Below are 27,237 nucleotides of genomic sequence, written 5' to 3'. Positions count from 1 at the left end.
TCAAGTTTAGCACTAGGAATTTATTTTTACAAATGATCACTTTATAATTTATTATAAAATACAATGTATAACATTAACAATATGTACAAGTATTATGTATATAATATATTTATTAATGAATTATTTACCTAAGATATTTAAAAATAGAATTCAATATGTATAATACAACTATAAATAAAAATTATAACACATGTTCAATAAAAGCCCATACACCAGAATTATGCAAAAAATAAATAACAGTTTACCCAAGTTTAGGAGATTAAAAAAAATTAATTGAAAAAAGAAATAAAATAAGTTAGGATGGTACAATTAAATTAGTAATGTCATATTTATCAGAATCTAATTTTTTTAATATGCACAAACTCATTTATCAAAATTGTGATATTCTGGTTTACTAAAAAAAAATCGGATACTAAACCAAAATTCACAAATTTAGTGAAAGGTTAGCATTAAAGGTGTATTTACTGGATTTAAATCCATACACTATTGGTGTCATTTCATTACTGATAGTGAACAGACACCACTATCATAAGAATGACAACTGCAACTGGACAATACAAACTACCAGGCTTAACTGGGCTTAAACCTGCATTAAGGTAGTATAAATATTTAAACCAAAAAAATCTGCATTTGGCACTAAATTTCCACATTTTGAGTTTTTATGACTAAGAGACAGCAAAACAGTTGGATAAGAAGCATATGTTAAAATCTTATGAAAAATTTTATTTCTTGTTTTACTTTAACAAACCATAAATAAATGCAGATAAAAATTAATAATTTTTTATTCAGATATAAATAATAAAAAAGACATTAAATTTTCACACTGCAAAGGATTCAAACATTTTTTGTATTAATTATTCTTTGATTGTAATAATAATAATAATAATAAAATAGAAAGTTGTATTATTACATTTAAATCTGTTTAGTATTTAATTTATAGTAATAACAGTAAATGAATTTTCAATTCTATGCAATCAAAATTATAACAGGAACCATCAAATCAGATAAATGAGTGTTTATAGAGTGCAAGTTACATGATTAAATAATCATATCTGTTAACTGTCTGTCAACAATCTGATTCTTTGTAAAATTAATTACAAGAAGAGAAAGTGTATTTCCTAAAATGTACTAAGTACATGAATACATAGTGTAATAACCTAAAGCTCCTCAGTTATAGAAATTATGTCTGAAATAATTTGAAGGGTTTAAATTAGAAATAATCTTATTAAATTAAAATGATGTTTAAGTAAATGGAATTATGATTCATAAAGACTGACCTAACTGGAACATAAGAAAGAATTTAAAGCATTGACAGTATATAAGAAATATATTAAATAAAAATTTAATTACATTTAAGTGGGATAATATAAACATTAAAATTCAGTCTTACTATTAGGCATTATGAAATGGATACTCTTTAAAGAAAATTTATACAAAACTGTTAGAAGGCATATACATAACACAAAGAAATCTACTTTATTATTTATTTTAAAGAATAAAAAACATATAATCTTTTGATATAAACAAATATATTTAATTACAATAAAGAAATAATAACATATCTTAATAATTGTAACATTTTATTAAGCTAAATAAATTATTCTTTATAAAAAAGCAATAAATATTTGTTAAATGAGCAATGTTGATAAAAGTCTTAGAAGCACAATAAATTGTGTTCTCAAATAATCAAGCTTAAACTCAAATCAACCAAAAAACCACACAAAATAAAAAAAATTATAATTTATATTTTTCACATTAATTACATCACAACAGATTATTAATATGATTATATAGCTGACTTATAACATGTACATTACAGATCAAAAAGAAATAATAAATACAATTAATCATGCGATATAAAATGTCCATTAATATACAGAAAGGTATAACAAATCAATAATATCAGAAATTAACTAAAAATAATTAACTATTTAGCTTCTGGATATTTAACACAATTAAAGAGGAGTCTTGCGATTTAACAGAATAAGACATTATATAATATGAAAATAGGCTATAATGAGACCGGATATTTTGTACTAGTTCAGCTGAGTGTGCAAGAGCAACAATGGAAATTAGAGCACTACTTAAAAAAAGTATAAGATATAAAGAAAAAATTAACATAGAAAGGTTTTTTAATGTCAAGACACATTTAAACTTCAACTACTTGTATTGATAGGCAATACTATACAATAGTAACATCTATTCACACAGAGAAAACATCAGTGGGGAAAAACAGATTCACAGTGAATACTTCATTATCCCTACCACTTCACATACAGTTATTACCGATAATTTGTTAACAGCACAAAATAAAAATAACTTAAAATTTACATTATTAAGCGTTGCATTGTTATTTTATTATACTGTTAAATGTAATTATTATCTTCATAAAATATTTCTTAGACACAAACATAGATATTTAATTTTATGCATTATTCATTTATTAATTTTATCTGTACTGATATAACATTAAATATTACACACTACTTGTAACGTTATACTTATAGCAATAGAAATTTTATACCAGTCTGATGAACAATTTATTTTTTATTTATTTTATTTTTTTTAACAAATGCTGGATGAAGTATGATATGTGAATGAATAAGATGACAATGACAATATGATGATGATGATGGTGAAAATTGATGGTGTGACAGTAACAAAAATTTTATTACATCATAAACTTTCATTACTACGGTAATGTGTCGTATAAGATGTCTTTTGTGCTAGATGACAATGACTCGGGGAATTTGATATCAAATGATGCTAATAGATCTCCTTTGCGACTTGGTTCCTTAGGGAATGGTAAGCCATGTCCTTGAATACGTTTTACTGTAGTCGGTTTTACTATTTCATTGGTCAAATCCAGAGTTAATTTAGATCCAGTAAGTGTAGGTACCTCTAGCACTGTACCACACAGAGCCTGGAAAAAGAGAAAAAAAAGATTAGCAAAATTTATCTAATAAACAGAATTTTGTCTTCCTTGGTTATATATATTACTTTTTACCATTAACACTGACATTAAAAACTCAATTAATAAAACTTTATTACTTCCCAGTTTAATGTTTTATGAAACTATTAAAAATGCACAATTTTTTTGATTAAAAGACCCCTTATGAATTTAGGAATTGGCATAAACAGCTTCTTTCCATACACAACACTTCTTAGTACAAAAAAAACCTTATACACGACTCAATAACTATACAAGTATATTGAAGGCAAAGTAGAAAATAGATTTCCTCAGCTTGATCAGATAAATAAACAATTTCTTTATTAATAAGACTTTGATAATTAACTTTTGAAAAAAACAACTAAAGGGCATTTGGGTGTGTGTCTGTGCTGTGTGCGACCCCCCCCCCCCTTAGCTGAGAACGTGCTTACATAATCAAAAATACTGCCCGTCAAAAAATTAACAAGATTTTTCTTAATGTTTATAAACAAACAAGTAATAATAATTATAAAATAAATTAATAAATTTTACTACTGTAATTCATTCATTAAATATCATAGCAGATCTTACAACACAACTATTTTTGATACAAATAAATCTGTACTGAAAATACTATCGATTACCCATTTAGAATCATATATATGATTTATTTTTGGCCTTGTAGTTACAATTAAACATACATGTGGGCAAAACACGTGGGTCAAATCAAATGGTAAACAATAATGGTCAAAATTAGAAGAATTTTGAATCCTATATATCCTCCTTAGCGATTTATTGATTTTGAAGCCAACTTCTCTTATGTTATTGTGTCAAGGAAGGTTAGTGTTGTATTATGATATTTATTTTGTAAATTGAATATAATATATAAATAACAAATAAATTAATTTAATTTATATTTAAGCTTCCAACTCTCCTAAGTTGAGTGAATTTGCATATGGATATTATGGATCTTGATGAAAATTTTGAGAGTATGCAATGTTTAAAAGATGCCTAAATCGATCTAAACCAAATTTAATTGGGAAGATTTGCCGATATTTTTTAGTTTTTCCTTGATCAATTTTCATCATTCAAACGAAAAAAAAAAAAACATTTTACAAAAGACGTAATCAATTTTGGAAACCTAATAATCCAATTCAGAGATGCTGACTGCCAAGTCTAGCTGTGGATGTGTGCCTATGGCACGCTCCCTCCAGCTAGTATTGCTTATATAGCTGACTTATGACATGTACGTTACAGAACAGAAAGAAATAATAAATACAATTAATCATGGGATAATAAAATGCCCATTAATATACATAAAGGTATAACAAATCAATATCAGAAATTAAATAAAAATAATTAAGTACGTAGCTTCTGGATGTTTAACACAAAGAGAAGTCTTGCAATTTATCAGAATAAGATGTTATACAAAATGAAAATAGATTTCTTGAATGGAGTTGAGATATTTTAAAATTTTTTGTTTGTCAACTATTTTATATTAAATTTTTGTTGCATTTTATTGTCACTCTTTATACGCTCTTTAAATCACTCTTTATACGTATGGATCAATCATCCACATAGGCAACATGTTTGTTATACATATTATGACAACAAAGGATGTAATAATATAATGGAAATGAATGTACATAATTTCTATTTCAAATTATTTTTACCAAGTGGGGCGATGCATTATATTATTTCTATATGATATTAGTGGTTCCTTGTTGGTCTGCAGCGTTATTTTTAAAGTAATGTAATACATTTCAAAAAATTGGCTAAAAATTTATTTCACTTATAAAAATTCTCAACCTCCTAACTCCCATGTTTTATTCTTTTATCGCAGTTAAAATAAAATGCTTGCTTAAAACCTGTTTCCAGTCTGTCCAGACATTCTACTGGATGGGCTAATTTTTTCTATTCTGTTTGGAATGGCCTGCAAATATGTGATCAAGCATCATCAGACCTTTAAGTGATTTTTCTGTGAGTAATAACCTTGGAATGCTCCTCAATTAAATAATAAATGAGGATTTTTTGAGGAATTTTCAGACTCAAGTTTGGGGTCTGATGATGCTTCTCTATGACATATTTCTGGGTCACTTCGAACAGAATAAAAGAAAAAAATCAGCTCGATCCATCCAGTAGAACCACATGGACTGGAAATAGGTTTTCAACCCAATTTTTTTAATATACTAGATATTTTTCAACAGACCATCAATCAGTAACATTTTTGGGCAGATTTGCTCATGATTTTTATATTTACAATTTATGTTAACATTCCCAATGATGTGTGATAAATATTTTGTTTTATGTATATTTTATGATGAAATATAGTTTTTGTTAGTATTCATTAAAAGTAAATTCATTCTTTTTTTGTTGGTTTAGAATTTTCATTTCATTATTTAAAGGTTTTATTAAAAAAAAAAGAAGGAAATAGATAACTACAGACATTATACATACATATTTTACTTTAATGTTCAATAAAGGCGTTAAGATAAGGAGGTTAGCATGGTAAATTTAGAAAGATACTAAAGGAAGTTAAAATAAAATGCTTAGCAATTAACATTAATATTTATTACAGAATAAGTGAATGTAGGCAAATGATAAATCAAGCAATTCAACAGTAAACATATAAAAAATGCTTTATGGATAAGAGTTTTAGTGCTTATAATAATGTTTATTTTTAATAATATATCATTTAATGAAACTGATACAAGAGAAAATGGGAAAAATCATAAAATAAATGATACATAGTAAATTTAAAGTTATTTTCTCTTATATGCAAATTTAAATTCTTTAGTAAGTTGGAAATTTTAGCTATATAGTTGGCAGGTATCAGCTAATATAATTAGTGTTCATCAAATGTTTTTGAACGTGTATTGAGGATAATAATATAAAAATAATGATACTGCTGCTATTCATCATGAATTTTGTGTAAAATTTTCAAATATCCACTATCAAAAAACATCTGTGAAAACTTAACACTTGAGCAAACAAACAATTTGCTGTGGAGACATTTGTAAGGGCCCTCAAACATTAACTAGGCAGACTTCCATTAGTCTGTTAAGTTTAAGAAGCATAGCAAGTAAAAAAGTAACTGAAATTCCCAGCAAAGATTTCTTCTTGAAGTTGATTCTGATGTAAGTGTGGAATTTTAGGAAGAATTTATTGTGAAGTAAATTCTCATTTCTCAAGCTCAGAAATTATTGTCTGAAGAAGTATGATTCAAATATGAATGGCCTAGTAGTAAGCCATCATAATTGTGTATTGTTTGATGAAAATCTTGCATAATTATGGAGGAGTTCAAGTATGTGGGGCTCACGTTTGATGTGGGATCACAAAAAAAGAAAAACTGTGACCTTAAGATTAATAACGATTAACGACTGAATAGCTACTGTGTTCATGTGATTTGATGCTTTGCAATTTTTTGTTCTTGTGAATCATCAGACATGGTACTATCTTCAAATCCAAAGGATTGAACTGACTTAAGCTGTGAATTGATAACTATGTTGATTTTATAAATCATGATGCAACTTTAATGAAGGAAAAACCCTGAAGTGGAATCATGAATTTTTACAATATCCATCATTGGGTACAAAATAATTCTCATGTCATTATGCAGTCATGGTTACAGGGTCATTTCCAGTATTGCTTCAATCATTGCAGATTTATTAATTGATCCACGTTTTCCTGTCAGCACAACTGAATGGGGCAATTACTACACCTTACTTGGACCTTAATTACTACACATTACTTTCTACCTTGTTTGGATGAAACTATGGCAAATAAACATAATATGTGGTTCATGCATGATGGTATACCACCTTGCTTCAGTATCAATATCCATCAGTACTTGGATTATTACTTCCTTGAGAGGTGGGTTGGTTATACAGGACCAATTAGTTTGGTCAACAAAATCACTTATCTAAACCCAATAGATATTTAACCTTTGGGAACACCTAGTGTATATTTACGGCACGTAAGTGCTCAGTGTTGCAGAAAATTGAAGGTTTTTCTTACAAAGATATACCAGGAATCTACACTCTGGTACAGCTATACCAGAAATTTTTGAAAGGGTGAGAAATAAATAATTAAAATATAAAACCCACTTACCAATAATCTTTGAATGCATCCTAGCACTTTCAGAAATGAATTCCATCTTCAAGAACTTAAATATAATGGTGGAGACATTCATTATGAAAGGACGTAAAGTCGACGCAATTTTAACACACGACAACCACATTTATACAATTTACATAACAATTCTACTCATGATGACAAAGTTTTAGTAAAAAAATTAAGTTCCTGAAGATGGAATTTGATTCCGAAAGTGCTAGGATACATTAAAAATTGTTGGTAAGTGAACGTTTTATATTTTAATTATTTATTGTATAATCATACCAATGGGCCATGTTTGATAAAATTATTATAGTGAGACAAATGTTAAACTGTTAGCTACTACAGTGTACTACTGCCAATATGGGCCATTTCATTAAACAATCTACATTCAAATCATTGTATAGGGCGTTTTCATGTAAAATTACGAAAACTATATTAATTACATTAAAAAACTACCATTTTGTAATGTAAATAATGTTTCACAAGTTAGTCTATTTACATTAAGTTTAATTAGCAATTATTTATCACTGAAAGTGAAGAAAATTCAAGCTTGTTCAGATTAATTTAATTAAGAGGTGATGAAATCCGGTCATCAATTTCCTACAAAAACTGGATTAATTGTAAACTGATATTCAAAAGCAAGTATCATTTTGTTTACAATAAAAGGTTTGACATACACATATTTTAGTAAAAGTAAAATAAATATATTAAAGATTGACTTGTGCAATTTTTAATTTCTGAATAAGTTTATACCAAAATTTTTTTATTTATTGGAGAAAGTTTAAAATATTTATAACATTATTAACAGATAGGCTTGCTTTCATAAGAACTGCGAACTGGGTAACAAAATTAGTAAAGACTGATTGGTATAAAAACCAAACACTGTCCATGGCCTAGAAATTGATTAAATGGTATAACAAGGGAGATATGGAATACAAAGAGATTCTTGGCAAAAAAAATTTTTTTTTGTTTTTCTGGACAAAAAAGGCTTAGGCGTTATCATTACCCAAAAATTATGTATTTTTTTTTAAAACTAAATGTTAACAGTTCACAATTAAAATACATCTTAAAATGAAAAACCTGTAATGTATGCTATAATCGAAATAAAAACACAGTTACATCATGCCATATATCCGGAATGGAATGCAAAGTTGGCAGGAGTCTATTACTCCCTACTTAATCGCAGAGCCTGGACAGAGTCCCTTGCTGCTGGATCTTTCTAATCGGGCTTGTTTTTTTTTAAAAAGGTTATTTTTAATCTCGGATCTAATTTTTCAATTTTTGTATATTCTTATTATAGTGAATTTAAGACGGATTTAATTGCATTCCAATCCGTTGTTGAACCAGCGTTATCGAACCCATTTTATGGGCCGACCGCGGAAGGCTAGGCTTATAAAGCCTGTCCTCCCGACGTAATTCCCCTACCATATATCCGATTAAGACAATAAAATTACAACCTGCTTTACAGCAAATGGCATTAATAGCTTAAACACAACAATTAAAATTTTTGAACATAAATGGCCCTAAGAAATCGTAAAAACGTAAGATAACTTCAATTCATTATCCCCTAAAATTGGTCATATGTTAGCCCCTAGGTTAAACTTGCGATGTAATGCCACAATCCAAAAGGATGCAGTGCATTGTTGGCAGTCGCAGCAAGCAAAAAGGGGTGCATCTGTCTGCACCATCAGATATACATGAGTGAGCCTACTGCGTCCTGTTTGTAAATGGCAGATAATAACCTCCTCTTAACAGTTATTTCTACATGAGGAACTCCACGGTGATATAGTATTCTTAATTGGGTGAAATTTATTGTTCATGGTAGCATCCCATTCACTTTGCCAGTCATCATGAACTACCCTCTTCAGGAAACAGAAAAGATCGTTAGATGCAACACAACTGGTAAAAGTAGGCTGTGAACAAGCCTCTTTTACAGTACTAATTGCGCGCTTGTTGCCTGAAATTTCTATATGACTGAGGATCCAGCAGAAGCTCACTACTGTTACATCTCATCATTTGCAAAATGGCAGACTGAATTCCACATACAACAGAGTGTCTGGAGTATGTCACTAATCGCCTGTAAGGTTCTCATGGAATCCAAGCAAACAAGTACATGCCGAAATGTTGGGCTAATTATACCTTATTAATAGCAAAAAGCTCTGCAACAAAAATGCTGGGGAAGCCAAACATGTATTGTTTACTGTCAACCACAAAAGCACACCCAACAAAATTACCATTTTTAGAGCCATCTGTACAAATTGTAGCATCCAGAATCAAGCTATTTATAAAATTTTTTCTGCAGAAAAACCAGATTTGTGTTCTTTTTATTATACCGACATAGATCAAAGCAGTAATTAATGAAAGAAGGCCACCAAATTGGGTAATAACTTGGAGTAACAGTAAGTACTGGAGGCAATTGTATATCTAGAGCTAAGAAAAGGCACTCTGAGCTGTGGTGCCTAGCGGAGCAATAGATTTCAGCAGTTCCTGGTATCAATTTAACATGCTGGCTGGAGAATACCGCATCAAAGGTTGGATGAGTTGGTTGTGCTGTAATCTAAGCCACATAGGAGCATATAATCTGCTTCCGCCTACTTCAAAGAGATGGCTCACCACTGTTCACCAGCAGATTTACCACAGGGCTTGAACAAAACATGCCTGTGGCAGGACAGATGAACAAATGATGGACTGCATCAAGCATCTTCAGTGGGCTGGTCCATGGTGATGAATAAGCTACCCAGCCATAGTCTTAGTGGAAACAGAGCAGAGCTCGGTTAAAGCATCTTGACAAAAATGAAGATAGGTACAAGACGTGACTCAAATTTGTCAATGTAAAGAACAAAGGAGCAGTTCAAACAGCAAATGTACATTTGTTCAGTTAACAAGCAAAAAAAATTAAATGCACAATTAAAAGAAAAAACTGTGTAATGTTGTATAATGTTATGGAACTGCAAAGAAATTTCTCAGACAAAATTCATAGAACCTGAAACTTTTTTTTTTTGAGGCCAAAAAACGCTTTTATTTTATTATTGCCCAGAATAAATTGGTTTTATATAAAAAAAATAAAAGAAACTAAAACTAGTCTAAAAATTAAAACAAAAAAAAACTTAATTAATATCACAGCTTTTTTTTTGTCTTCAGTCATTTGACTGGTTTGATGCAGCTCTCCAAGATTCTCTATCTAGTGCTAGTCGTTTCATTTAAGTATACCCTCTACATCCTACATCCCTAACAATTTGTTTTACATATACCAAACGTGGCCTGCCTACACAATATTTTCCTTCTACCTCTCCTTCCAATATTAAAGCGACTATCCCAGGATGACTTAGTATGTGGCCTATAAGTCTGTCTCTTCTTTTAACTATATTTTTCCAAATGCTTCTTTCTTCATCTATTTGCCGCAATACCTCTTCATTTGTCACTTTATCCACCCATCTGATTTTTAAAATTTTCCTATAGCACCACATTTCAAAAGCTTCTAATCTTTTCTTTTCAGATACTCCGATCGTCCAAGTTTCACTTCCATATAGAGCGACACTCCAAACATATACTTTCAAAAATCTTTTCCTGAGATTTAAATTAATTTTTTATGTAAACAAATTATATTTCTTACTGAAGGCTCGTTTCGCTTGTGCTATTCGGCATTTTATATCGCTCCTGCTTTGTCCATCTTTAGTAATTCTACTTCCTAAATAACAAAACTCTTCTAACTCCATAATCTTTTCTCCTCCTATTTTCACATTCAGTGGTCAATCTTTGTTATTTCTACTACATTTCATTACATTTTTTTGTTCTTGTTTATTTTCATGCGATAGTTCTTGCGTAGGACTTCATCTATGCCGTTCATTGTTTCTTCTAAATCCTTTTTACTCTCGGGTAGAATTACTATATCATCAGCAAATCGTAGCATCTTTATCTTTTCACCTTGTACTGTTACTCCGAATCTAAATTGTACTTTAACATCATTAATTGCTAGTTCCATGTAAAGATTAAAAAGTAACGGAGATAGGGAACATCGTTGCCGGACTCCCTTTCTTATTACGGCTTCTTTCTTATGTTCTTCAATTATTACTGTTGCTGTTTGGTTCCTGTACATGTTAACAATTGTTCTTCTATCTCTGTATTTGAACCTAATTTTTTTTAAATGCTGAACATTTTATTCCAGTCTACGTTATCGAATGCCTTTTCTAGGTCTATAAACGCCAAGTATGTTGGTTTGTTTTTCTTTAATCTTCCTTCTACTATTAATCTGAGCCCTAAAATTGCTTCCCTTCTCCCTATACTTTTCCTGAAACCAAATTGGTCTTCTCCTAACACTTCTTCCACTCTCCTCTCAATTCTTCTGTATAGAATTCTAGTTAAGATTTTTGATGCATGGCTAGTTAAACTAATTGTTCTGTATTCTTCATATTTATCTGCCCCTGCTTTCTTTGGTATCATGACTATAACACTTTTTTTGAAGTCTGATGGAAATTCCCCCTTTTCATAAATATTACACACCAGTTTGTATAATCTATCAATCGCTTCCTCACCTGCACTACGAAGTAATTCTACAGGTATTCAGTCTATTCCAGGAGCCTGTCTGCCATTTAAATCTTTTAATGCTCTCTTAAATTCAGATCTCAGTATTGTTTCTCCCATTTCATCCTCCTCAACTTCCTCTTCTTCCTCTATAACACCATTTTCTAATTCATTTCCTCCATATAACTCTTCAATATATTCCACCCATCCATCGACTTTACCTTTCGTATTATATATTGGTGTACCATCTTTGTTTAATACATTATTAGATTTTAATTTATGTACCCCAAAATTTTCCTTAACTTTCCTGTATGCTCTGTCTATTTTACCAATGTTCATTTCTCTTTCCACTTCTGAACACTTTTCTTTAATCCACTCTTCTTTAGCCAGTTTGCACTTCCTGTTTATAGCATTTCTTAATTGTCGATAGTTCCTTTTACTTTCTTCATCACTAGCATTCTTATATTTTCTACGTTCATCCATCAGCTGCAATATATCGTCTGAAACCCAAGGTTTTCAACCAGTTCTCTTTATTCCGCCTAAGTTTGCTTCCGCTGATTTAAGAATTTCCTTTTTAACATTCTTCCATTCTTCTTCTACATTTTCTACCTTATCTTTTTACTCAGACCTCTTGCGATGTCCTCCTCAAAAATCTTCTTTACCTCCTCTTCATCAAGCTTCTCTAAATTCCACCGATTCATCTGACACCTTTTCTTCAGGTTTTTAAATCCCAATTTACATTTCATTATCACCAAATTATGGTCGCTATCAATGTCTGCTCCAAGGTAAGTTTTGCAGTCAACGAATTGATTCCTAAATCTTTGCTTAACCATGATATAATCTATCTGATACCTTGCAGTATCGCCTGGCTTTTTCCAAGTGTATATTCTTCTATTATGATTTTTAAATTGGGAGTTGGCAATTACTAAATTATACTTCGTGCAAAACTCTATAAGTCGGTCCCCTCTTTCATTCCTTTTGCCCAGCCCGTATTCACCCACTATATTTCCTTCCTTGCCTTTTCCAATGCTTGCATTCCAATCTCCAACTATTATTAAATTTTCATCTCCTTTTACATGTTTAATTGCTTCATCAATCTCTTCGTATACACACTCTACCTCATCATCATCATGGGCGCTTGTAGACATATAGATGTTAACAATCGTTGTAGGTTTAGGTTTTCATTTTATCCTTATTACAATGATTCTATCGCTATGCGTCTTGAAATACTCCACTCTCCTCCCTATCTTCTTGTTCATCACGAAACCTACTCCCTGCCCATTATTTGACGCTGAGTTAATTACTCTAAAATCACCTGACCAAAAGTCGCCTTCCTCTCCCCACCGGACCTCACTAATTCCTACTATATCCACATTTACCCTATCCATTTCGCCTTTTTAAATTTTCTACCCTACCAATCTTTTTTAAGCTTCTAACATTCCACGCTCTGACTCGTAGAATGTTATTTTTTACTTTTCTGGTGACCCCTTCCTTAGTAGTCCCCACCCGGAGATCCGAACAGGGTACTATTTTACCTCCGGAATATTTTACCAAGAAGGCGCCTCCATTATTGCTATGTAAAAATGCAGAGAGCCACATTTTCTTGGAAAAAAGACAGCTGTAGTTTTCCATTGCTTTCAGCTGCGCAGTACTCAGAGGACTGAGTGATGTTGATATGGCCGTTTATGTCACTGACTCACGCCCCTAACAACTACTGAAAGAGCTGCTGCCCTCTTCAGGAATCATTCCTTAGTCTGGCTCTCAACAGATACCTCTCAGATATGGTTGCACCTTCGTTCCAGCTGCTCTGTATCCCTGAGCACTCAAGCCCCCTCACCAACGGCAAGGTCTCATGATTCATAGAGGAGGAGACAGCTAAAATCTAAAATATAACTAATAATAAATAAAATTTAACAAAGTCCAAGAGGGGTGTAAAGGTTCCCTTCTCGAATATAGAATGAAAAGCTAACACAGAACCATAAAAATTAAAACAAAATGAAACACCTTAAATAAACTCTTCCAGTAGAAAACATATATGCAACAATATCAAATTTTTCGTATAAAACAAACATGAAGCAAGAATAGAAACATCCAGTCTAAAACTTCATTATCATTGTCCAAGATTTGACAGATAGAACCTAGAACTACAATATTGTTGTTACATGTTTAGAGCAAAATGCTGAATAAGATTTAGGTATTTTCTAACATCAACAGTTCAGGTGGAAGATATTTTATCATTTCCCCTTCAGTGTGGATTAGAAATTGAATAACTGTCATGTTTTTACAAGGTGAAAGGGTTGATTACTCTACGATTTGGAAAGCACATGGATGCATTGATAGCTGGATGATATTTTTTGATAAAGGTCTGAAAGAGGTTGGTGCAAGATTGAAAGTCTTAAATTCATCTTTCTTATTTTTTCTTTCTAAGAAGTACATTTTAGAATAATTGAAGTATATTTTGGGAAAAAATATGGACAGAAAAGAAATACTCTTGCACAAATAAAAAAAACCACTTCACAAGTCATGATTTTACAGTAGCATTCAGTACCATGTGATATATATTAGCACAGATGATTTATCTTGCCGATGGTAACTCAGTTTTCAGTTAGGTAAACGGTTCCAAACCAGTGCATATGGTTAGATTTGTGAGGTAGATTTCTGTTTCAAAATTAGTTTGTTTTGGTAGTGTGAGTTCAGAGATCCTCATTTATAAAAAAAATCATTCTATTCATAAACGTTTTTGAAAAGTATCTGCCAAAATTCAAAGCTATCTTTTAATACTTGTAGCTAATACATTAAACAAATTAAGTTTGCAAAATGTTGACTTTAACTAAGTATTTTTATCTCATTCTCATAAAATATCATGATATTATTAATATAATGCATTACAACATTTCTAAATAAAAATATTCTTCATAAAAGGTTTATTTTGAAATTTCAAATATTTTGTTCCATAAATTTAACACATTTGATTTTTCATTAAGAATAATCTATTTTTAGGAAATTTAAAATGTAAAATGAAATTAGACATAAATGAAAATAAACTATATTGTTGACTATTTTCCATATTGTTTTTTTTCTTCATCGTAATAAACATTTATATTACGTACTACTGTTTCGGTCATTCAAGAACACCACTCACTTTCAAACAAAATTACAACAGTAAAAGTAATTTCTTAAATTCTATTTTCATTCAGTATAATCTAACCTAATTTTCTTGTTTAAAAAAAATCAAACATAAGAAAAGAAGATAGCGTTTCTGTATTAATGTTCAAAAATGATAATGTAAGTAAATATTAAAATGTTACATATTACAATGATTTTAAAACACGTTTATTTATAGTTAACAAATAAAAGATACAGGAGATAAGAAAGAACAATGAAATTGTAAAAGCACTGCAAAGGATTTCTGTACCAAACTGGCCCATCCATTCATCTATATTTTGTCATAATTTAATGGTTAAATTATCAAATTTTATTTTTTAATCTAACATTTATTTCAAAAGCTCAAACCTACACAGATAATCACATTGTATTTATAATTTTGTTAAATTCTTCTGCCAACTTATTTGAACCAGTACTTTGGAGTTTCAAGAATGAATAAATCTAATTTAATAAATGGTGTATTAAATATGATTTCATTATTAATTTGTTACCTGCAGTTATAGCACAATTAGCTCTAATGTATTTTCACAATCGCAATCAATGAAGCATGAAATGATTTTGTTCTTCATTGGATGGAAAAAATACTTGCATATACAACATTTATTTGTTTTACAGAACTATCCTGTTTTTGTTATTTTTACAATGCAAAATAAAAATTTAAGAATAACTTTCATAACATATTAATACTAGTCTGAACTGAAAATCTACATTAGCATTAAAAACTTTTCTTTGGTTTAAAATGAAAATTATATATCCTTTCAAAGAAAAGATGTAAACTGGCATTCAATAGAGGGTTAATTGTTTGCAATAAAGTTCAGTCAATATAAATGCACCAATTATTGTCTGACAACACTTTATTTAATTAGGCTCCAATTAAAAAATAATCACAGCAATACCATTTCCATTCTTAATAAACAGAGAAATTCCAGCAGCATTTAACAGCAGAAACAAAAATATTATAGACAGTGTACTTAAAGACTGTTGGTTAGTTTATTAGTTATAAATGTATGGTTGAAAAAAAAAGAATTGGCAAAAAATGTAAAAGAATAAGCCAAATAACAGTTCTCTAACTTGCCAAGTTTTTTTTTACATCTAAAACACTACAGAATCTGACAAATTAAAATTGGAATGTATAACTTAAAAGCTGTAAAACTCAAACAATAACAAATTTTACATCCTTTTAATTAAAATCAGCTTGACTCTCAATTAACACTTCAAATGAGATACTCTAAGTAGTAAGAATGTTTATGAACCAAAAATTAACAGGAAAAAATGTTTAAGCTTTATCAATTTGATTTGTTCTCAAAATGTAAAATTCACATTTACATTTACCAATTTCATTTTGATAAAATGCCAGATTAATTTAATTAAATTCTTGTTAATTATACATGAATTACAGTAACTATTATTTTTTACCATTGGACAATAGAAACTAATGTATATTTTACACATGAAAATTGTTTATGGTCAATAATAACAAGTTTTTTTAAAAAAAATTTGGTCGACTGTATTTAAAGATTATCCTTATTCATACGGAACTGTGAAAGCCTTTTCCTGTTAAAAAGCTTCATTTCAAAGTGACAGTTAAATGTTTTTCTTTAAATGATTTTTTATTGTATATTGAAAAAAATCTGAATAAAGAACACAATAAACAGATACTAACTACAATCCAGTTTACAACCTTAGTTTGGGTTTGTCATCAGCATCTTTGTTGATCAACAATTCTACACAACAGTGTAACCTAGCATCATAAATAATTGAAGGTGATTTAGTTTTAATTTGATTTGAATTACTGTTATCAAAGTAATTTGCTATCAATAGGACTGTTTTAAAATTGTAGTCTGTGAATTCTAAAATCAACTGGACTCACAGCAAATTGAGAAAAATAACCTAAATTAAGAATTACAGTTGAATATATTATTTTCAGAAAAGAAAATTATCTTAAAAGTATAGGAAATGCTGAATCAAAAGTAATTTAACTCTAATTGGTGGAAACAATGAGCTGATGTGATCTGTGTAATACCATGAAAGAATTAGAACTTGGTTTACAAAATACCTGAAACTTCATTAACACAGAGGTTGTTGCACTGTTATTACAATATTAATTTAAGAAAAAATATAAATAAAAAAAAAATTAATAAATTAATCAATAAAGATAGACATACCTGTTTTAATGAAATTTTTGCTGTATAACGAATGTCACTTCCTTCACGTCTGAAATGTGGATGAGATTTATCCCTAATTATAAAAACAATATCTGCTGGAATTTTGTTTCTTCCCTGGTCACCTTCTTTCTGAAAAGTAATCTTTGTTCCTGCTTTCCAACCAGGTTTAACATTGATAGTTAATACTTTATCTTCTTTTCTGGTTGAACCGTCAGGTTGTAGAACTTTTCTGGATATTTTCATTTTCTTTGTACATCCACGAAGTATATCTTCAAGAGATACGTACAAGTCATGTTCTATTGGTGAATCTTGCATTTTATCTTTACCTCTGTTGGGTGAATTACCATGTATATTAAATGACTGTGACCTAAATGCTCCACCTGGACCCCTTCCTAATCCCATGTTCATACTACCCATGCCAAGAGGCCCAAAAGGATCTTGATCCATGTCCATATCTTCATCATGAGTGGCAAATAATCCTCCATTTCTACCAGGGCCACCATCAAAGCCAAAGAATGCATTAAATGGACTTGAAGTACCAAAGAATTGAGCAAATGTGGCCCGTGGATCCCCATGGAATGTGTATGTGAAATTGCCACCGGTTGGACCACCACCTCCTCCTTGGGAGCCCATATTACCCTTCAGACCTTCTTCACCAAACTGGTCATAAATATCACGTTTCTTCTTATCACTTAACACTTCATAAGCTTCAGCTACTTCTTTGAATTTTTCCTCAGCTCCAGGAGCCTTATTCTTATCAGGATGGTATTTAAGGGCCAACTTTCGGTATGCTTTCTTGATATCATCATCAGAAGCTCCTTTAGAGATACCAAGAATTTTGTAGTAATCTTTCCCCATAACAACTGAAACACAGAATTGATTTAATTTTATTAGCTTAACAACCATTAAAGTAGCATAAAAATAACATCGAAAAAATATACTGTCTAAGATGGAAAACAAAAAAATAATACATTCAAAGAAATTGCACAAAAATAAGAAGATACTGTCAGTCATCATACTGACTTTTATTAATTAATTCTCTGATGACTTTTTCGTATTAGATTAAAAAATAATTCAGCAATATTTATAGGATGTGATGCTAACAAGCCACAAAGTTAAAAATGGTTTTATTAGGTATTTAAACAAGGACTGCAGCCATTTTTAAGTAAGTATTCTAAACGTGAAAAATTTTGGTGTTCAAATTTCAACTAGTTTCAGTGTGACATTTGTATGTACGTATGTACATATGTATGTATCTCACATAACTCAAAAATGATTAGTCATAGGATGCTGAAATTTTGGATTTAGGAGAGTTGTAACATCTAGTTGTGCACCTCCACTTTTGATAGCAATCGACTACATCAAAAGTGTTCAAAAAAGCCTAAACATCTGAATTTTGGACTTTTTCTTAACAGCAGTAATAAGTCCTCATTGAGAGCCTTTTCAACAATACATCATAAGTAAAACTTATTTTCTTTGGTTCCAGAGTTATATCCAAATAAATTTTAATTAATGAAATATTTGGATCTTACAAGGGTATCTTACAAGGATCTTACAAGACATCAGTTCGAATCAGACTTCATCTCCTTTTTATAATTTAAATATATTGATTTATTAATAATTATTAACTTCCGATTGTAAAAAAATGTTTACAACAAATAATTCAATAAGAGTACTAAAAAAAAATATTCTACCCAGTTCAGTTATTATTATGGGTATTCTACCCATTCAGTTACTGAAATAAAATTTTATGTACTTTCATTTCAAAAAATGTATATATGTGTACAAGCAAGTCACGTGGTATTCATATCAGATTTTTTTTTTACTACGGGTACAGAAAATACTGAACTAATTAATTAATAATTTATTTATAGAAATTATTTATTTTTAATTTTTTTACATGAAATATATATAGTTATTGAAAAAAGGGAGTAGAATAAATTGGGAAATTTAAACCACTCATCCGATGATATTTCATGCTAGTGGTAATGTAATATCGCTTAACAAACATGTTAGCAATGCTAATAAAATTAGTTTGTAAGCATTACATTTTAATGAAAATAATCGAATAACTTCTAATATTGTGGGCAAGTAAGATAAAATGAAAATAATACGAATTAGCAGGAAAATTTTAAATCAGATATCTACTTGAGGCAAAAAAAAACTAAAAAATACCAGCAGCAGATGTAGATGACAAAGTACACTAAATTAAATATTTATAAATACTGCATACATAAAAAATAATGTTTACTTATCTAAATCATTAATGCAGTTTATATCTGTGAAATAATATTAATTAGTATCATAAAATAATCTGTAATCATAAATTTCAATTGAAAATACCACTACACATAAATTAATTCAAAAAACATCTTAAGGAGAACAATACATTTTTTCAACCCGTTTATACTATGATGTAGTTGCAAATGAAATTGATGCATTAATAAAACCAATGTTTAATTTACTTATCACTAATAATAAAATTATCAGCTAATTTAATCATGATCAACCAGAATGATTGATTAACAATAATTTCCAATTAACATCGTGCTGTTTAAGCAATATCGAGCAATAGTTACTTTACTTAGAAAACAATAAATAAGTTATTGCAAAAATAAAGCAGAAATGGTTTCAATTATCAGGTAAAATTATGAAGCGCTATCTGTGTTGTCAAAAGATCAACATGAAATTGCAATAGGTTTTTACATGAACAAGATACAACAAACACAAGTGCTCTATTACTCTCAATTAACTGACAAATACTGCTTTTTCTTGACAGAAATGCAAAAAAGATGAACCTATAAACAATTTATACAGGCCCTCAAAAACTAAGTTTGAAAGTGCCCTTAATAATACTAAAGTTCTCCTCAAAAAATGTATTAATGTACTGTCAACAGAACATTGCAAAATCTGCCATCACTTTCTGCATTAAATGTGACAGCATCATTCACATGAGTAAATACACAAATGCAATCACAGGATGAGACAATAACTACAGTATTAACTATGTTAACTACAAATTATTAATTACACAATTAATTTACCATGTGATCACAAAGTTATTGGTTATATTTTAAAATCTTTACTGGTTTATTCCATTACAGATTTAATAAAATCAACTTGTGTAAAGATCTTTATGCACTATATTGTTTAAAATGAGGAAAATCAATAACTAACATGATCACCGGTCGGAATAAACAGTAACTAAACTCAACTGATCAATAATACAACGGGCAAAGCAATGGAAATTCATTCATGGGATAATTTACATTAAAATATTTTTAAGACAATAACAACAAAAAAAAGACCAATTATTTATACAAATAAATGTTACATAATTTGTTAATATACTCAAGCTCAAAACAAAGTTTATTTTATAATATTTTATGTAGTTATAACAGTGAAGAAAGAAGTAATTAATTTGAACATTTAGTCTAGTGTTTGATGGTTTCATGTTTGGAATTCTTTTGGACAAAACAGATTGAGTGAAATTTGGACAGTAATTCGGGAGTAGCTCAAGAAACAAAAGTTATATAGTGTCGATGTGTGCTTTTACTTTGGAGTGGATGACACCTCTTCTGCGGAGTGGAAATTATTACATTCAAAATAACTGCAGAAATCGATGGAGGAATAAATTCTAAGCAAAAAATGTTCTATAAAAATTTTTTTGAGTCAATACTTTTTCAGTTATTTGTGATTGAAAATGTTGATTTTTCATCCAACATTGAACGATTTTTTATGAATACCTCAAAAACCGTACGTTTTATCAAAAAAAAAAAAAAATTATTATTAGCAGAAATGAAGCTTATAAAATAAGAAAGAGATATTTTTCTGTAGATGCAATACGAACCGAGTTATGCCTCATTGAAGGTAACTTTTTGTTCATTGAAAACTGAAGTCGAACCTTTCAACATTCAATAACAGAAAATTTTTAGAGGAAAACTTTAGAATATTTTTCAAAGTATTTAAAAAACCCTTAAAAATTAGCTTTAGTAAAAGTCATTAGTATGAGAACTAACAAAGTTATGATGAAAATAAAATGCTTGTCTTGCTTTTTCAGAAAAATTCAGCAATGAAACAAATGACTTTTCTGCAAGAATTGGAATTGGACGTGGATTTAAATCTTAAGGGCTGAAACCCTTAATAAATTAATAATATTACAAATAGTAAAGAGATTTTAATTCGTTATAAATGCCCATTAAAAAATGTAAAACTGCTGAAAACTAATTCTTTTTGAATTTCATCATAAGGGGTAGTTTCTAAGGGTTGAAATATAGTAAAAATCATAAGTAAATTATACTTCAGACATAAAAGAATGTTTATTCTACATATTTAAACATGATTTCAATCTATGAAACGTTTAAATGTATGGTTTTTGAATTTTTTTAACAAGCGGTAGTTTTCAGTCCTAAAAAACAAAAAGCGCACATCATGAACATATAACTTTTGAAGCAGAGGGACCAGGGTGCAGCTTTACCTCCTTTGTGATTTTTGTTAACAGTCTGATTTTCAAATGGGCAGAAGTATTTGTTCACATATACATTATTTAAATAAAGTAACAGTTTAAAAACAAAATAAATCTTTGAAAAAAAAATAAATAAAACCCTTCACGAAATTTATTCTAAATGTAAAAAAACAATCTTTTTGATTTATTTAAATTTCAATATTTAGAAATGATAAATTATATCAAATTTGCAACCCTCTGATTTGATGGCGACTTAATCATTATTTACATTTTAGGGAAGCATGTTTTGTTGATTTTCTAAAGTTGTTATAGCAGTTATAAAATACTAAATTTGACATAGGGAAAAGACTGTAAATCCAATGTAATATACTAAAATTAAAAATTTAATTTATAAAAACCATAAATACCAAAAAAACTGAATGACGGTTTATTAAAAAGAAAATAAAACAAAATTGTAGGATATTGCTATTTGTAGAACAGAATCCAAGAAAATCCTAGAAAGCCAACAAAATAACAATAAAAAATAAGGATTTAATTACATAAACTAATGGTATTCATCAGACCATGAAAATCCTTTGCATACACTGAATTCAACGATAGGCTGAATGAGAAATAGTAAATAAAAAATGCCAGACCTTTACTAGGAACTGAATTTTTTCCTGAGTGCACAATAAAGCGTCATTATCAGCAATCGGATACAATATTATCATTGTAAGCAAGTAAAATTAACTTAAAAATTTAATTGATTTAAAACCCTTATTGTTAAAAGCAAAATAAAACCACAATAAAAACAATATTACAAATCTAATACAACAAAACAGTTATCTTGCATACACCAAACAGAAAAAATCCATGTAACACATTATAAATAAATTAACAAATAATATTATAATCCACCTTACCAGCAAGTTGATATGTTCTCTAGATCTTTCGGCTTACTTGGAAGCTATCATCAGGAGTTAAAATTAATGATTGAAGTCAAAAATTTTAAAACAGTTATAACTGTGCAGTCCGGTATAACTAGTAGGATTGGTTAAACTTTTGACTTTAATCATTAATTTTAACTCCTGATGATGGCGTCCACGTGAGCTGAAAGATCTAGAGAACATATCAACATGCTGGTAAGGTGAATTATATTTTTTGTTAATTTATTTATTTAACATATCAGCGGTACCATGTTTGAGAAATTTAAACACAATATAAAAATAATAATCATCAAATATTTGAGTACAGATGCATGGCCATAAGAAATAGTGACATTGGATAACATAATTGTATTGTTTCCTAAAATATTTCTGATGTTAGCACCACATTTAAATTTCTGACGCAATGCCACATACACACAGTCACACACATATGTGATGTACTGTCAGTTGGCAGTCGCAGTAAACACAAACAGGTATATCGGTCCGAGTCATGAGATGTCCATAAGTGAGTCTAGTACCAGGGATTGAACCTAACAGTATGCCTACTTTTACATAAACACAAATTATTAAAAAAATGGATTTTTGTGATAACTTTAATCAGCAGGTAAATGCCATTGGTATGTGGCTTAACAGACAAATGAAAACGGCAATTTTTAATAATTTTATTTGTCAAATAATAAAAAAATGGCTAGCAACATTGATTTTATGTAATTATTGCAAATAAATAAGTACATAATAATTTTACTTAAAGTTTTCATAAATACTTTATTACAGCTCCTTCCTCCTTCATAAAAAAATTAATTAATTAAATAAACAAAAAATCTAATAGAACCTGATTTAAAATTATTTATGTGAAGTATATAATTAGATACTTTTAAAATTGAGTATTGAACAACTTTACAAAGTTTAGTAATTTGAAACTAGTTATTTAATTTAATTTTAAAAAAATGCTTAAGATTTTATTTAGGTAATAAATTTAACAATCAGGTAGCTGCGACAAGATTAGAACTAGAAAGACAAACTCCAATATAGAACGAATGAAATAAAGACATATTCAACTATACTTCTTTTCCAAAATAATTAGAAAATGGCCATAAAACAACTGAGAGCAAAGTAACTATATATAAGAAGAAAAGATAATGGGTGTAAGAATTGTTGATCGTATAATTCTTTTAAATGAAATTGAAAATTGGCTAACATTTAGCTTAAATGCTATGAAATCATTAACGGGAAGTTTTTTTAAATAATTAGGCGTAAAACAAGGAGAATGTATTATGTTAAGTTAAATGGTGTATTAAATATTGGCCATTGCAACATCTACTGAGATCTCACTGTAATGCTAAAATTGCCAGAATAATCTGATGAACTCATTTATTCATGGATTAGATTTTTTACATAGCTGAATGGTGGATTGATGACCTTTTATTTTTTTTATGGTGAAATTTATTCAATAACCAATTCACTTAACAAAAATATCAGTATTAATAAATGCATGTTATCAATATGTTCTTTATTTACATCCATAACCTAAGATTTTTATACAGTGTTCCATTAAACCATTGCTTTCTTAATTCCTTATATTTTATTTAATTGATTAATTTTTACAGTTTTATTACTCTATAAGTTAATAATTTAATTTATGTTTCTGTTCGTTTGATTTTGAGAACACTGTCACAGTTTTCATTAAACAACACAGCTCATCAATAGTAGCCATACTTTACAAATGTACAATAGTATATTGCTGAATCTTCATTAATATAAAATTAAAACATAACTGTTTCTGACAACTGCTGAGGGGTTTTTTAATTTAAGAGAAATCTTTATTTATAGTTACTGGCATCCATGAAAACCATTATAAATGTAATAAATATATTTATTAATATATTTATATATTTAAATATAATATTAGATTATTACTGAATAATGAAAATGTCTCGCTTGTATCATGTTCTTTTCATTAATAAAATGGGTGAATTTTTCATAAAAATTAAGAACTGAATGATCATTAAAGAATTTATTTTATGCTGACATTAAGTACTAGACATTTTTACTAATCTAAATTTTAAAATTCCTAACTAACAAAAGGTTGAGACAGGTGAAAATTATATACTGCACTAATAAATTTTGTAACCCGGTAGTAAAAAGTACTCACTACAGATGATGGAAGAAAGATACTGGAACATAGTTAGCACAAGGAAATTCAGCCTTTGCGCAAAAATGAACTTCCTAGTATCAAACGAAGATTAGAAATCAAAAAGACATTTAATGTTTGTATAAACTGTGGAATGTATGAAATAATGGAAACAAAGCTATGATAAAATGAAAACAAGAAAGGTGAAAGTGGCTCTTATAATGTGATCTAGCAAGAGCACTGAAAATCAGGTTGATAGTTTGAAATTAACAGATAAAAATTTAAGTAAAAAGAAGAAGTCTACAGGAAATTCTTATAAGAATTAGAGTGAGAGGTCACATATTAATGCACCAGTGTGCATTAATCTCTTGAATTACTGGAAAGAAGTGTAGAAGATAAAACATTCAGGAATAAATTTTTGTTTTTTGTTCAGCCAATTGATTGGATATGAAGGATTTTTCTATTCATTTCTATTTTATACCAATTTCTAAAGAGTCAGTATTTCTATACATTCTATTATAACTAATTATCGGTTTCATTCAGTTTGACTATAGTTATAGGATATTTGATTTAAACCTGTTGATATTAAGAGATTAGCATGAAAATGTGTTAAGAGCAATTCAATCAAACCAGCTAAGTAAATGATATTACATATTATCTACAGTAATAACAATTGCAACTACCTTGAACTTGACCAATTTACATAATTTTACTTAATGAGCAGTAGCTGCAAACCCAACATTCCTTGAAACTATGAAGGTGGTAAGAGTGAAAAAAATATGATAGAAAGAAATGCTCAAGAGCTAATACATTTTGCAAAACGTTTTCATTTACAAAGGAAACATAAAATTTATGTAGTTGCAGGTCAACTCAAATCTGATGCAATGGTTCACATCTGTCTCTAAAAATAAACCACCATGGTAAAAAATGTGAAAGATCATACAATGATGTGTTTCTTGATTAATAGTTCTTGACAAACCAAATTTTTTCTATATGAAATCAAAGATTTTTATCTCCATGCCATAGTGAAACGTTCCCAATGCTATTCAACTTCAATTATCTGTACGAGCTTTCTTACAAAATATGGCTTTGGACAGTGACATTTGTGCTGACTTTACATAGTAATTATTAGGATGCTAATCGATAGGATGTTTACAGTAATAAGAGGTTCTAATCCACAACTTATAGGTACAAATTATTACTTGTAGATATTGAAAAATTTCAATGCAAAACATTAAAAATAAAAGAGGAAAGTAAAATATTTTATTTAAACAGTAGTTTTAACGGAATGAGACACAAACAATTTGGGTAATGACACAAACATTTTGTGAATGGCCAATGTCCAGTGAAACAAAATTATTCAAATTTTTTTTTTGTTCCTTTTGCACCAAATACCTCTATCAATAAAATGGGGTAAAAAATCACACTTCTCTTAAGAAGAAATAAATTTTTTAAACTAAGTATTTCTATATTTCATGTTGCAATCAGGAAAATCTGAGATTTACAATAGCTTAATTTTTAATTTAATAAACAATGATGAAAATTTACTAAAGGTTAAAATTTTATGCTTACCCTTTAAGTTTTCTAAAAAACTAAACTGCAAGAAACTGGTATTTGGTTCGATAAGAAACTGTTATGGGGTGCATAAAAAAAGTTGGATTTAAAGTTTATTATTCAATAAAATTCTTACTTACTTGATAGGGCTGTATAATTTGGTTATGAATGATAATACTATAAAGTAATATTATCACTCCTGAGCAATGTTAAATCAACTATCACTTTCCAATTCACGTTTCAACAACTATTTGAAATCTGAAAAATTTCAAATTGAAATGTTTCAATCTGAAATTCAACTTTAAAGACAATATAATACAGTTTTAAACTACATTTGATTACTAAACCGGCATAGAACAACTGGCAAATGCTACTGTAAAACAAAACCAATAATAAACAATAAATAAATCTATTTTTAGAACTAAATTTTACAAGAAAAACTGATACAAGGTAACAAACAATATGGACTGTGGCAATAATTCAAGAGTTAAACTAAAAATATAAGGGTTTATTATGGTATAACGATGGGCTGGGCAGTTACTGAAATAAAAATATTTCAGATATCTGTGGTTTATGGTATGTTCTATTTTAAAATCTATAAACAGACTTTTAAAATTCTATAGAATTATAAATTACTTGAATGTTAAAAAGATGTGGTCACTAACTCGTACAAAGTTTCAATTACATAAACGAAACACGTTAATAATCCACAACTCTTAAATTACTCAAAATAAACGATGCACCCAGACGAAAAAGAAAATCTTTAATCTCCTTTTCTATCTGCCTGATGGAATGAACGTATTCATGAAGTAAAATATTAATTGATTACAAAAAATGTAACATTAATCTATGTTCTAACTATTTAAATATGTGGAACAAATAAATTAGTAAATGTATTTAAAATTGCAATTTTCGACATCTTAGACGTGTATTAAACTCTACGTATGTAATAAATAATCCACTTCTAAATATAGGAAGTGTCCAAATGCACGGCTATGGAATTGAAAACTTCTGTGTGGGTATCTTAACTTAAAATAAGACAGAGTTAATAAGATACTTACGATGTTTTTTAGTTGAGTAGAATAAAACGGCAAAAAATATTATATTCCTTCTTAAAAAAAAAATCCAACACTTCAAAATAAAATAACACAACACAAATAATCACTATTACACTCGCGTAAAAATTCTTTGACAACAGTCACAGAAATCAAGCAATAACCAATGGAAACTCGATGTTCAAGGTTTACCGTGTAAGCACGTTCTGG

The 27,237-nt window shown here is 29.1% G+C and overlaps 1 protein-coding gene across 2 annotated transcripts; it reads right to left on the bottom strand.

Annotated features, from left to right (window-relative positions):
* Positions 1-27,237, bottom strand: LOC142322283 (dnaJ protein homolog 1). Of its 2 annotated transcripts, none has more exons than XM_075361192.1 (3): positions 27,034-27,237; positions 16,897-17,759; positions 1-2,923 (listed from the first exon to the last, which is right to left on the bottom strand). In XM_075361192.1, exons 2-3 carry the CDS (start codon positions 17,752-17,754, stop codon positions 2,693-2,695), a joined length of 1,089 nt encoding a protein of 362 aa, XP_075217307.1. In that variant the 5' UTR covers positions 17,755-17,759; positions 27,034-27,237; the 3' UTR covers positions 1-2,692. The 2 variants fall into 2 exon arrangements, with proteins under 2 accessions (XP_075217307.1, XP_075217308.1); XM_075361193.1 differs by lacking the exon at positions 27,034-27,237 and adding an exon at positions 26,113-26,237.

The sequence above is a fragment of the Lycorma delicatula genome, chromosome 3 (genome assembly GCF_047948215.1).
Source record: "Lycorma delicatula isolate Av1 chromosome 3, ASM4794821v1, whole genome shotgun sequence".
In the NCBI taxonomy this organism is placed as follows: Eukaryota; Metazoa; Arthropoda; class Insecta; order Hemiptera; family Fulgoridae; genus Lycorma; species Lycorma delicatula.
Note: the sequence above shows the minus strand (reverse complement) of the source record. Positions and strands in the feature narration are given on the sequence as shown.